We start from the raw sequence: 14,190 nt of genomic DNA on the forward strand, positions 1-14,190 counted from the left end.
TGTCGTCACTGCAAACTGCAGTTCTGACCTTTTTGTCCTCAGCGAGCTATTCATTTAAAATACAAATGCTGTCCTCAAACAGCAGTCATTAATATGAGGCAGCAAATTCTTTTCTTTGTTCTTTATTGTTGATTTCCCCCATCGGGAAACCGGTGGCAGGAGAACTGCATAGCTGCAGGAGCAGCTTGCTAATTGCATACTTTCGAATACTAATTTGTATGGGTTTGTTTGGTCACAAAGGGAAACAGAAACAAGCCAGGGGGTGATAAAAAAATGTCAAGGTTATAAACCCCGCAGAAGCTGGAATTTTTATGAATTCTTTAAATGCAAATCGCGGGCCAGTGGCTGCACATCCCCTACCCCCCACGGAGTGCTGTGTAGAACTGTGCCACTCACCCTGCGGGCACCCAGCACCCAGACCGTGGCAGGGCCGACCAGTGCCAGCCAGCCTATGGCCCTACTGTGCTGTTTTGGCTCTACAAACATTCAGGGTCTGGGGTACCAGTTCTTACTGGGTAGTCACAGTGCTTTTGGAGCAGTTGTCATTTTAGCCTGCCTTCATGTTTTTTTCTCCATACTCGATGTCTTTCTGTAGCTTCTTCCTTATCACTGACTGACGGTTGCTGCTTTTCCTCTCTTTTTAAATGCAAGGTACAAAGGGGATGTTTCTGTGCAAGCAATCATCTCGGTCCATTAGGGCGTTATCATTACAGAAGGGAAATTTAGGTTAGATGTGAAGAGGAAATTCTGTACTCACAGGGTGATAAGGCATCAGCACAGACTGCCCAGAGAGCTGTGGGTGCCCCATCCCTGGAGGAGCTCAAAGCCAGCTTGGATGGAGCCCTGGGCAGCCTGAGCTGGTGGGCGGCAGCCCTGCCCACAGCAGAGGGTAGGAACTGGATGATCTTTAAGGTGTTTCCAAACAAAGCAATTCTGTGATTCTGTGGTCACCACCTCCTGCCCTGCTGCTGTTGCGGTGGTGCCATAGTGGAGAGCAGCCCCAGCAGCAGGAGTTCAGGCCGCCGTTGTGTCCCTCTGGAGCAGTCTGACAATCAGTGAGAGCTGTGCATCCCCCTCTCCCTGGGCAGGATGATGATGATGGCCCAGGTTCCAGCAGGGCTACCCAGCACCACCACTGCTGTGTGAGCGTCCTGGAGGGGTGGCTTGGAGGACCTGCTCTTGTGGCCCTGTGTGAAGGACATGCCTGTATCAATGGGTACAGAGATACCAGAGGTATCCAAGGCTGGGAATGTGAAGGAGGTAAAGTCAAGGGGAAGTTGTTTTGTGGCCGTTTGCGCTGCAGAGGCAGCTCTCTGCGTTTGTTCACTCCTTTGCTGTCACATAACATGATATGGAGTCAAAATGGATTTCATTGTGTACCCCACGCATTGTAAAAAGATTTCCTCCCAGTACTTACTGCAACAGACCACTGCTGGTACTTCCTCCTCTGCTCAACACACAGCTGCACCACAGCACCAAAGGAAAAACAGCATGCAGAGTCACCAGCTCCCAAGACCAGCATGTATTGTCTTTCACTGATGAGAAAAGGTCCCAGTCGCTGGCAGAGCTGCACGGTTTGATCAGGTTTGCAGTGGAAAGCACTGCAGGAACACGCAGCGACACCAACAATGCCTACTTATAATGCCTGTGGATGTTGCATCTCCTGGGAACCAATACCTGAGCTTTGATCCTCAGCCTACGATGGGCAGCTCACTGGATGCCTTGATAGGAATCTTTGTTGTTTGGGTTACGTGATGCTTAAGATAACCGACCAGTTCATTTCCTTAACTGGAAGTGAAGGATGGCTCGTTATTATTAAAATCGTGTTTAATCAGGTAGCAAGAATGGGATGGGAGGTCAGCGCTTGGCAGCACACCGATCACCAGGACAAAATGGCACAGACACAGCAAGGCCCCACAGCACCCCTGGGTTTCCATGGGAGGCCCCTGGCTGGCAGGGCTGGTGCCGGGGCTGTGCTGCAGCGTGTGCTAAGCTGCTGACTGCCTCTGCAAGGAAATAACAGCGCAGAAACTGCAGAATAGAGCAAGAAGTTATCTGGGTTGTGGATTCGAGCCTGACTCTGACCATCCAGCTGGCAGAGGCTGGGTGGCTCTGAAGTATGTCAACAGCCTCAGATAAATGCCAGGATAGCCTTGTGAACAGGAACTCCGATGGTATTTTCTCTTGTACTGCAGTTATTTTAGTTCTGTTTATTTCCTCTCCGTTTTGGATGTTTTATAGAGAAAAAAAAGAATCCCCATGGCTACAGAGAACGGCGTGCTGGAAGCAGGGAGAGGGACTGCTGTTTGGTCCTCTGCTGCTGGGCAGGATGGCGGGTGTGTGCTGGGCTTCTTCCAGTCCACAGTGGGTTTAGGTAACAGGTGTGCCATGTCCCTGGTGCACGTCCTCATGCGCTGGCTGTTCAGGGGTTTCTAAGGATTTAATCTTGCTTACTGTTTGAACCCAGAATGATTCCTGCTCTCTGGCGTGTGTACGGCTTGCTTGGGGGTGGAAAGGCAGACTGCAGCTCAGGGCAATTCGCAGTTATTTAATCTTTCCCTGTACAAGAGCTGGGAGTTTTCCAGCACAGCACAGCACAGCCTGGATGGGATGCAGCCATCTGTGGAGAACAACGCCCGGCTGCTGCTGGGGCCGTAACGGCATGTAACAATACCTGTCTGGCTCGCGAATGTCAGACAAAGCTGTCATAAATCTCTAAGCCCAGCAGTAAAATTAATGGGAATTGCAGGGAGCAGGACCTTGTCAGCTTCATAATAGGGCTGTGGGTGGAAAAACATCTCATGCTTCCCTCCAGGCATTAGGCAACCGAGCAACTGATGCTCCGTGGCCATTATCCAATTATAAGGGCTTTTTGCTCAGAAGCATTCGGTAGTTATTGCTTTTAATGTGTCAAAGTTAAAGAGTCACCAGCACAGAACGAGGCCAAAGGAACAGACTCGGCCAACAGAAGGCGGTGCGGTGGTGGCGGGCCCAGCCTTGTCTTGCCCAGAGATGTCCATCTCATCTGTATCGACCAGGCCGGGCATCCTGCTTACGGCCAAGCAGGACTGGCAGCGCCACCCTCCTGCTGGCAGGGAGCAGCCCCTGTGCACCAGGGGGTTGGCTCCCCAAAATGGGAGAGAGCAGCACTGAGCTGTGGGCGGTTGCCTCAGTGTCACAGTGAGTGGTATTTATGCTGTATTCCTGCGTTTCTGCCGGTCACCCACCGTGACCAGGAAAATATCGTTGTCCTCTCAGCTGCATAACTTGGCTTCTGTCTTGTTGTTGTGTCCTTCCTCCTGCCTCTGGAGTGACGGGCTGTGGTGCTGGGCAGCTCCTGCTCGGCTTTCTGAGCACCCCCAGTGGCACTTTTGAATGACTGAAGTACCTGTGTGCCTTCTGGCATGCAGAGCTGCCCCTGTAGGGGAGCTGGGCAGCTGTAACACCCCTGGGTGCTCCTGGGGCTCTCTGTACGTACGGAACAGGGGATCCTTGTACAGCAGGCACCTGCCACCCGCACGTCAGTGGGGCAAAGCTCCACTCCCTGTGTACCTGTAACGGCTTCCTTGACTTCTACAGGTGTTACACAGGAAGGCCCAGGTAAAGGTTATGGATGTGACTACGTGGAGGCCGTACAAGCACCCAAGGTCCAAACACAAGTTGCACCTGATGTGAATGAAGGAGAGCCAGCTCCTAGAGTAGCAGAGACAGAAAGCAGTTGTGCTTCTGCAGCTGTACACTGTAAGGTTATAAAGTTAAACCTAACTTCTACTGAACCAGGCAGAGAAGACGTATAAATTGGGCATAAGAAATACAGTGATGAAAGATTCTGTCCTCAGAGGTTATTGTCAGCCTTATGGATGCTTGATTCTAATCTCTCTCTCCTTTGTTCCAGAACCTCAGCATGTGTCTCAAGCCTGGGGCTGCACTGGATTTTACACCTGCTGAAAGCAGTGCACATCCATGCCCACGGTACATCAGTGGAGGGAAACACTGCTCATGTTTTAGGAAGTAATTTCATTCTTCTCACCAATTTTCATACAAAACCAAGGGCCTTCTCCCAGCTGTTTTCCAGATAAGTTAAAATACAGGTCTTGTGCTCAGTGAGTGCATATGAAGTCCGTGCACAGCACTGAAAGAACAGAGCAAAGAACCAAAGGAAGAAATGCTGGCAGTGTAAGCTGCCTGCCCAGGCTGGGGAGCTCAGAGACGTGAGCAGAGAAAACACATCCGGGAAATGCAGCAGAGAGGTGTTCTGGGGGTATGCACAGCACGCACTGCACCCACACCTTTACCCCCAGCCAGACCTCAGCAGCCTGGGGAGCTTCTTGTATGTCCATATTACTTCTCAGAATGTGCCTGGGCAGAGCCTGGGGATGCCCTGAACTGCAGGTCGTGTGACAGGGAACAGAACTTGGGCATGGCAAAGCGCATCAATGGGGCTTCAGCCTCTCAACCATGCTAACACTTTTAAAAAGCCAAGAATTTTTCCATATATAGTGTATTTCCCAGCCTGTGAGCTTGCTGAGGCCTCACTGCCCTCCCTTGTGGCAAAAAACAGAGGCACTCGTAATGTTTCTGTGATGAATGTGTGGGAAAAGAGTGGTAACCCCTGGGCAGGGGCTTTGGAAACACCGTCATTGGAAAATCAACACATGGGCCCAGAAGGATCAGGAACAGCTGATCTCCTCCTGCTGTATCAGAGACAGTGCTCCTATGGACGCTGGGGCAGCAGCCACCGGACATTTTTGAGATATTTATTCTCTACGCTGTGGATACTGAAGTCAATACAAGAACTAAAAATAAAGGTTTAAGAAAACAACAACAACAACAGCACTGCAACTATTTGTTCCAGAGCTGTTGTGTTTACCCGTAACCCGAAAGCCTGACTTTCCATTTCTGCAGCCTGGTAGTACCAGATGTCCAGGCACGTTCAGCAGCATGGTCACTTCCCGAAAGACTCAGCCTGGTGGCACATCTATATTAAACATGCCTGGAACTTTCCACCAAGGCTAGAGGAACACATTGCTCTGCAGTGAGTGACGGCTGGTGGGGATGGGCCCCGCATACCTGTTATCAACTCAGCCTCAAACCTGTGTGGCCCTGGCAGTGGGAGGAGGGGACACCAGCTCTGCAGCCTGCCAGGACTTGGGCTGGGAGGTGTCGAGGAGGTGGGAGCTGAGGGGATCTCATCTCCTCCAAGCCCTAAGTCTCCCCCAGGCACCAAGCTTCAGGCTAGTGAAAACCAATGGGCAAATCTGAGTGACTCATCTTGCTTTGTTCCGCAGGCATCAGTGATGGCAGATTGTTTAGTTTATGTCTGGCCGTATAAATCCTCAGTATGGGATTTGAGTTCATAGGACGAAGGGGCTGAAAACCTGTAAACGTGTTGGTAAGGCTGGATGTTCCCCTTCTCAGCTCCCCCTACTCTGCTCTCCCTGCTCTGCTCTGGGAAACTACCAGCTCTGCCTGCATCAGCAGCTCTTCTCTTTATCAGTGCTGCTTACACTCAAGGTGGGAGCAAGGAAGGTGTGATATCAGACTGCATGCCAGACTTCACACTGCGGGGCACAGGAGCTGTGACTACAGACTGCCTCAGCCAGCTTCAGAGTCCACATCCACAAGTCAAGCCTCCAGCAGCCCCATCTCTGAAGAAGCCTTTGCCTTCTCGTTCATCTTTTCTGATGCCTGGTTTCACTCTGTGGTGCTCTTGTACATCTTTCGCCACAGCGTTCACTTCCCACAGCTTTTATTTTCCTTTACAGTTTCCGCATAGGCAGTGAGCCTCATTTCAGCTGTTCCTGACTTGCTGTTTATCTGTTACCGCTCTGCAACTCAGCCACCGGGTTTGTATGGATGCAAGGATCTGGCCAGCTTCAAGAAGAGCAACTCCCCTTTGTTTGAGAAGAGCCCCCAGACAAACCAAGCTGGATTTCTGTGAGCCATCCCTGTGCTTTGGCCTTTTCCCATACGGTGAATGTTACCTCCCTGCAGCAGCCTCTCCTCGCCCTTAATACGCTCTTCAGAGCAGGCAAGAAGATCACACTGCTGGAATGTTGAAATCATAATATATTTATTACATACATGAGATATAAAAACAAATTACCAAAATAGTATCTTTTTGGGGTTTTTTTTTTTTTTTGAGTCCACAGGACTTTGAAAGAAAAATACATATGTAAAGCATATTGGTAGGCTTGTGGTTCTTACGATGTTGCATGTCTGCCTTTTCTTTCCTCTCATACTCATGAGCAAAAGATACTAACTATGCAATGTGCTTCAAAGACGCTTTACAGAAAAGATATACTTTAGTGCTGAAAACTGCAGTAAACTGTGCTATATTCCATATGGGAGTTAATGTGGAAGTGTAGTGGCCATATATATTGCAAACAATATCACAGAAGAAAACAAATCGAGCGTTCAGTTTTAAATACTAACATAAAAATAAAATAAACTCCAGGCCCATCGTGAATCACTGGGTGGGGATATGGGAATGGCAGTCCTTTCCATCCTTCAGATCCACTTTTCCTGTGGGCAGTCTCCTACGCTGGCGATTGCATTTTCATTCCGAAGTCTCTTCTTTTTGTACTGGCTGCCAAGTCCTGCCCACGGAGCCCAAGCACTGGTCTGAAGCTGGGACTTCAGTGCAAATGCTTTCTATCCCTCAGACTGCACCCCGGGATGCTCCGAGTGGCCATGCCAGGCTGGCCCTTCCCTTTATGCCGTGCGTCTTCAGGAGTGCTTCTGTTTCAGGAAGGTTTTCCATGTGCCACCTTCAACCTCTTCTTTCCCAAACACAATCTGTCCTTCCACACCGCGGAGTGGCAGGTAGTAAAGTGCTTTATACAATGAAATATTTACAGGAGGCTGGGTTCATATCTTAACACTTCAAGGACAAAAGCTCAGAGACACTGCGCCCCACGGAGCCAGCTCTTCTCTGCAGTGTGGCAGAGAACCGGCATCCACCACATGTGCATGAGGGCAGAGGAACTCGCATCACCCAACAAGTCCACCCTCGAGAGCACAGGCAGGGAGCTGAGCCCCAAAATCCCCCACAGCATGGTGGGGTGAAGGGCAGCAGCACCCGACTCTCAGCCACGTGCTCCTGCTGCTCTGCAGCATCTTCTTGGAGCCCCTGGAAGTGACCCCAGATCCATCCTGGTGGCACTGGCAGCGGCTCGTCACCTCTCATCTGGGGCCAAACCAAGGGTCGCCCTTCCTTCTCTTCCCCTCAACGCAACAAAACCTGGGCTCAGGGAGTGCCTTGCAAGGAAGCTACAGGCGAGTGAATGGGCATTGGCCAGGAAGGGTTAAATCAGTCAGCGCCTACAAATTGTAATGCCTCGCTACACGCTTTGGCGCTATTTTCTTATGTTCCAGTTTTCATCCTCGAGGCCTTCTCTCTGTGAAGGCTCTTGCATTCTGTGCATGAAGAAATGCCCTAGGTGGCCGCATGTGTCTAGTTGCAGTCTCTTTTTAAAATCTCCAGGACCTTTCTCCCAAGGGCCGACTTCCACTGGTGGACAAAGCTTTTCATGTTGACGATGAGCCTGCCCGTCCGGACATCCTCGTGTCCTGCCACCAGGTATTCCAAGCCTGCAAACCAGCAAAGCAGTCAGGATCTGCACAGCACTGTGTTTGGGGGAAGGGCGATTAACACTACCTGAGTGCAATTTAGGTAGCAGTTCTTTGGAACATGCATATAAAGGAGAAGAATATGAGGGTAGCCAGGCACAATACTACCAGGGTTATCACAGAAGCAGTTGAGATTTTGACTCAGGGTGCCTGAACTGCCTCCTGCCTTTCTGACATGCAGAAGCCAAGGCTCAGGCAGAGATCAGCAGAGTGGGAGGGCAGCTGCTCTGGGACACTGTGCTGCCTGTGCTCATCCCTGGGGACACAAAGCCCCCGCAGTCCTGTGGGCTCCAGCCTCTCCCTTGCTGTGCTGGAAGGATGAGCACCTGGAGAGGCTCAGAGCCCTCCTCACCTGCAGCACTGGGGTGGAAAGCTGCTCCTGACTCTGGGGCATAACTCACAGGGATCCCAGAGCCACGCAGGGACTCCCAGCCCCTCCACTGGGCGCAGCAGGCACTCTGCTCATGTTTTCTTGGGTTTTTGTTTTGCTGCTCAGAATAAAGGGTGGCGAGGGGACAGTGTCCCCTAGTTAAAGGTTAAGTGTGTTTTTCTTTAATTCAATACAATTTGTTATCTGCTTCATCTGAGCTTCTGGGCACACACATCCTCTCTTCTGCCAAGTAAACACAGGAAATTTGCATGGCAGGAGCAGCCTTTGCAAGACCTTCATTTTGGCTGTGTCAATCCTGCTGCTGTAAACATCACTTCTTAAGGGCTCTTAAATCTCTCTCTCAAGAGAAAAATGTGACCCACACTCTCAGAGGGAAAGCTACTATTGCTTCGGCTGCTGATTCTCTTTCTAGAGGAACATTCATCTTTCCAGATTTTCAGTCTGACTTTGCAGAACTGAAAAGACAAAACATACAACAGAGATGCCACAAGCCGGACTGGAGGCTGCAAGTTTTGCCTGCACTGCTAGCAAAGAGAGCTCCTCTTGTGCATGTGTGAGGGACAGCACTGAGGTTAGGAAGGGCTACTGCTTCCTGCAGATGGCCAAGACATCACAATCTCCCTCTGTGCTCCCCAAAGGCCAGCCTGCTCCCTTATGGGACCCTCGGCACATCTATCATCTGGAAGCAGCCTGTGGAGATCTGATAGATGTGCAGAGGTTCTATTTTTTGCCAGAACTTTTACAAGCTTACCCTCCATTTGGTGTCACTTCAGCACTGTGAAACAGAGTAAAAATATGTTTTGCTTTCTTCTACTTCTATCTTTCATCTCCCCTACGTTTTTTGGAGATGTGATTTCCATTACAGCTGTATGTCAAGAAATTATTTTATGTCAGCTTGGCTTTCTATCCTGCTGTTGGTGGTTTATTCATCTGGAGGTCATAAGCTCTCACTCTGAGAGAGGGCTAACTTTGCTCTTATGCTATTGCCAACTATCCAGAAATGAATGTGGTAGCTAAAGAAAATGAGGTTTAAAAAAAATATTTGGGATTGCTTTTTTTTCCCCTTTGAAGTGATCCGTTCTTTAAGGTGCGCTCAGTTGATGTTTTCAAGCTTCCCCCCAGGACCAAGAGATTCCCCCAGCTTCACAGATGCTTTTCAATATGAAAGCTGAAATGAATTTATACTGATGGGATTCCAACAACTGCACCTCCACTGCTCTGCTGACATCCAAGTGGCTGTGACCTTAATGGGTTATGTGTTCGCCGCGCTATTCTCTGGTGGAGAAACCAGGGAAGCTCCCCTGAAGCTTATGGTGTCCCAGGACTGGGTGTCAGGTGTGGGGCTGCCATGTGCAGTTGGTCTCTGACAGTTTCTCTAGCTTTCCCCCAGGTTTGTGTTAAGGCAGCCATATCTGAGCTCTGTTGCGTGCATTTGCTTTGCATTCGGAAAATTAAAATAGCAGTACGTATTTCATTACAGATTTATGGTGTTTTACCACTATCCAAAGTCTTGCTGTGCTCAAACAGTGAAGTCCTGCCCAGTGCTGCTGATCCATCTGACCCTTGCACTGAGAAGACCTCCTGACTGCAGCTGTACTATCAGGGCAGACTGCCTTCAAAGCCAAACGCAGTCACTTCGGTGGACATGAAAGAAGACTGCAAATACCTCATAAATGAATAACCCTCCTGCATGACCCAGCCTAGCAGACAGCCCCTTCCCCCTGAAGGAAGGTCCCAAAGATGCACATGTAGAATAAGTCTCAGCACCAAAGTCAATGCTTCGATCAGTGATTTCCAGGTGAAGTATGCACCTTACACAGAAAGAAATTCTTTTATCCAAATTAGGTGGTAACTCTTGGTTTATCTTGGAGTTGGAAAGAAAGGTGTGTCAACTGGATCTTAGTTTTGCTCTGTTGAAGAAAACCTGGAGTATGCGTTTCCCTGTTCCTAATGGATACTACATGCACTGTTTACCCAGCACTGATTACACTTCATTTCAACGAAAGATGAGGAAAAACTTTGAAGCCAAAGCTTCCCTCACACAGCATAAGGGAGGCTCTTCTGAAAGCTGAAGATGTGAATTAATGTTACTCTGCAAGTTGACCTTCCCTTGTGATTAGATTCTATCTTCAGTACAATATCTTGCCTAAGATTAGATTTTAACGTGCTTTTATGGATTCAAATTAGCATTAGTTTTGAAAAGGTATGTCACATAATCATGGCACAATATGCATCTAACTCCCTGTGGGAACACAGCTATCCTAATAAAGCTAAAGTGCTGTTACTATACTTCATGAAGAGCAATTACGTTCAAAAGTCTACAGAATGAACCATATTTTTATCTACAAAATTGAAATTGGATATTGATGCTGGGGCCCAAACGATGTAGATGCCAATAATTTAATCAACGTTGGGCTGTAGCTTAAACTCATCGGCATGAGGGGATGAAAAGGTGGGGATGAAATCTGTGGGAATATGGAGGGGGTTGCACCTCCCAGGGAGTCAAACCTACCAGGATTGAGGATTGGACAGGTGCAGCCTCTGTTAGTCCAGGACTCGGGGTAGAGCGTCCTCTTACCCCGCAGAATCTTCAGCTTTGTAGACTTCAAGACTTTCTTGATCTTCACGTTGACTTCTGCATGGGAGCCCTTGTCATGAGCTGACAAGATCTTTGTCTTTATCACTGGGAAGACATGAATTAAAAACCAGGAATGCATAAACTATTTAAAGTCTGGGTGAAACAGTGAGAGCAATGATTTCTTTACACTGGAGTTAGCCCAGTGCTTCTTGCTGGGGAGCACAGCTGCAGGGGGAACAGCTGGGTCGCAACACCTGTGGGCAAGGACACTACCAGCTGGTTGGGCCACAGTACTTGGGCTTGCCACACAGGCAGCAGGACAGGTCCCGTGACCTCAGCTTCAAAACTTCCAAAGGCCACATTTTCCCTCAGAGCTCAACAAAGACTTCTGCTTCTTAAGCACTTTTGGAAATCAAGAGGAAAGCCCTGATTTTGGGGATGAGTATTGAGGCTTTGCAGGGCTTGGCAGCTGGTAGTGCTGTCCCCATCCTGCCCTGGTCCTCCCCCTTTGCAGAACTGCCACGTCAAAACAGTGGCAGAGACTGAGATGTTGGTGAGGACTGAGGCAACCTTGAGCTCACAGATACCCACAGGCAAACCCCAACCACATAGCTTCCTGTGTAGGATGGAGTTAGAAGGGGGACACCATGTGTCTGTTGGTAGCCCCCACACAGCAAAGTGTCAGGGCCCAGGTCCCACGCACCAGTCACCTCCAGACCATGCTGATGTCCCAACTGGTGCTTTATTCAGCACTGCACATTATGAAGCACAGGGAAACCTTTCTTTCTACAGGACTCATGATGAGCCCCATAATTCATCTGTCTCCAGCTGAGCTGACACCTTGCATGTTGAGTGATGAAAGGGCAGCAAGCCTAAGTGCACTTTAGATAAGATTTACGAACTTGGCTTTTTTGTGCTTTTAAAAAATGATTATTATTTCTTATCTTTTGCAAGATTAAACACAGTGACTATCGCAGCCAGAAAGCAAAGCAAAGCAAAATCAGATTTTTTCTAACATCACTAAGCCAGGGCTATATTTCAACAACTGGCGGCCCCTTGAACTTCCCTTTGTGGGCTGCTCCGCAGAGTGCCGCAGTATGGATTATCTCCCTGCTCGTTTTCAGCTTTAGTGCAAGATGAAACAGGTGCAAGAAACCTCCGGAAAGCTATGATGGGAGGGAGTGCTGCACAAAGCAGTCCTTGCTCTACAGCGGTACAAAGGAGGTGCTTTGCTAGAACAGACCGGAGAGGTCTTGGGAAACAAGATATCTCCTCTCAATCACTGAAATCCAACGTCCTATGCCTACATAGGCAATATACATCACCCCACTGCAACAGCTCAGCTTTGCTAACATAGCAAAGCTCCCGGTGGCTGCCAGTGCCATTTTTTTTCATATAATGTCTTCGGTGGTGATCACTGTCCCTCCTCCCACTCAGTGTAATTCATATTTGGTAAGAGTGACTTATCAATGACTATTCAGTGACTTGTTTTCAGTATCAGTGCCTTTTACTTTGTCTTGGATCTAGAGAGCCTCTCAGGGCACTTACAGCTCTTGCATACCCATGATTTCAGCACAAGTGCACTTTGGTAGCAAGATAAACAAGATGCTTCACCCAGCATGACTAGGCACCAAGATATCTACATGCTTTTGGAGGGGACAAGATCTGTCCCCAGACTAAGTAGTCCAAGAGTTTGCAGGGCTGGCACGCTCCATTGCTGAGAACATGCAGAAGTGTATGGGGACATAGAGGCCTGGGGTCTTCATTATCCTCCATTCAGTGACAGCATCATCAGTGTCTGAACACTGCAGTTAGCTTCCAGAGTGCTGCTCCCCTCTGGCAAGCTGCAGAGAAAGGGTTGCTCAGCACTATACTCCTGTAGAACCTCCTTATACACCTCCACAACTCACCATAGGTATACTTCATCCCACAGAAGACCTTGGAGTTGCCCAAAACTTGCTCCTTACACTCGCATTTACCTGTGGGAAGAAAACAAAGCAAATGGATGTGGACTGTACTTCCCAGTGGGGATCTTTGCAGAGACCCTGGGGTTTGGGAGAGCAGAAATCTCTGCCACCATCCAGGAGAGTTATGTGGCCCTGGGTGGGGGGAAAGGGCACGCTGGAGGTGGCTGCTGCCTCATGGTCCCAACCTCCATGCTATAAGAGGGATTTGGATGCATCACTGGGATCTGCTAGGGGTTTTTATGTGGTCCACAACCCACTCAACATGCCCTGTTCTCAGATCTGGGCTGAACATAGCCTTGGTCTGATGGCAATTATTCCTTGTTTACAATTTGAAGAGCAGGGAAACAAAGGCCTTATTATGTGGCCTCAGGATGCAAATAACATGCATGTCTTTTCCTGTGGTATTTTCCACACTGTAATGTCCCAGGCACAATTTTAGAAGGAAACACTGCCGAGGTTAAGGCAGATTAATGACTTCCGTGATCTTAGAACAAAGAATAACATGTTATACTTATTTACGTTTCAGATTAAGTTGCCCAGACAAATGATGGAGCTTTCCCCTCAATTAACTCAATTATCCTATCCTCAAGATTTTTATCCTGCTGCTTTCTGCAAACGCAGGAAATTACACCTGGCCTGTTTGTGTGCAGCAGTTTTGCAGGAGGACATGGCTGTCTCCAGCTCGTGCAGTGCTGTGGGGCCAGGCTGCTTCACTGCAGCACTGCAGCTCCAGCACTGCCTTGTCCAGCCTAGCAGGGCTGGGGAGAAGGAATTCCCCAGTTGGATCTGCAGCTGGAGTACCAGGCAAGTTCTCTTTGCACCCTCAGTGCAGGTGATGCCAAAGTAGGATGCTGCATGCTGGTGTAGGACACCTCAGTGGGAGGGATGTGGTGGGGAGCACGCGGGGCTGTGGTCCTACCGGAGTGCCGCAGAGCTGAGAAGCCCTGCTCATCCTCCCAGCCCCAGGCAGGCTTGCTCTCGTTGAGTGTTGGTTGGAAGGGCAGCACTTCTTGCTGCCAGCTTGCATCCACACTGCTGGGGGAAAAGGAGAGGGTCAGCCATCCTCCTGTTGCTGGCAGAAAGCGCTCATAACTCATGGCCCATCCTTGGAGAGTAGTTCTACCACACATCTCGTTGTTAAACATACACTGCTGAAAGGGATGACTTTGGAAAATGAGCTGGTTGAGGGTTGCCAGAGTGGATCATGAATCCATTTTTGGTTTAGAATGTGCAACAGGGATTTCTCTGGTAAAAATATTATCCCTATGGTAAAAAAGCATCCTATGAGATCCAGACAGTGGGGTGTCATTCACATGGTGCTGCCTCTAGAAATCAGAGCTTGACTGTCCAGTGCAGTCAATGCAAACTGAGTTGTACCAGCAGCACCATTTAGATCTGGTTTCTGGCCGCTCAGGTCTCCCTGAGGATCTTATTTTGCTCATGGAGAGGAAAAAACTTTGAAGGGTATGGAAAACACCTGCTCTGTTCACACCAGCACCAAGTGCCAGCAGCGCCACCATGCCAGCGTCCGGCACCCAAAGGAGCCACAGCACCAATGTCCCCTCCCTGTCAGTACTGATCACTTGGCTGAACAGGTGTTGTCAGATGGCACATAAACCAGG

General features: G+C 49.2%; 1 protein-coding gene across 4 annotated transcripts in view; it reads right to left on the bottom strand.

The window, feature by feature from the left end:
* Positions 1 to 6,056: 6,056 nt before the first annotated feature.
* Positions 6,057 to 14,190, bottom strand: part of NTN4 (netrin 4) — a 36,328-nt gene continuing 28,194 nt past the window's right edge. For 3 of the 4 annotated variants that reach the window (XM_004937645.5, XM_046909072.1, XM_004937647.5), the window contains 4 exons: positions 13,488 to 13,603; positions 12,512 to 12,580; positions 10,536 to 10,706; positions 6,057 to 7,593 (listed from right to left, as the gene is read on the bottom strand). In XM_004937645.5, coding sequence (XP_004937702.3) covers positions 7,457 to 7,593; positions 10,536 to 10,706; positions 12,512 to 12,580; positions 13,488 to 13,603 — 493 coding nt within the window. In that variant the 3' untranslated portion in view covers positions 6,057 to 7,456. The remainder of the gene's footprint in view (positions 7,594 to 10,535; positions 10,707 to 12,511; positions 12,581 to 13,487; positions 13,604 to 14,190) is intronic. The other variant, XM_015283916.4, reaches the window with a different exon arrangement.

This window comes from Gallus gallus, chromosome 1 (genome assembly GCF_016699485.2).
Source record: "Gallus gallus isolate bGalGal1 chromosome 1, bGalGal1.mat.broiler.GRCg7b, whole genome shotgun sequence".
Taxonomy (NCBI): domain Eukaryota; kingdom Metazoa; phylum Chordata; class Aves; order Galliformes; family Phasianidae; genus Gallus; species Gallus gallus.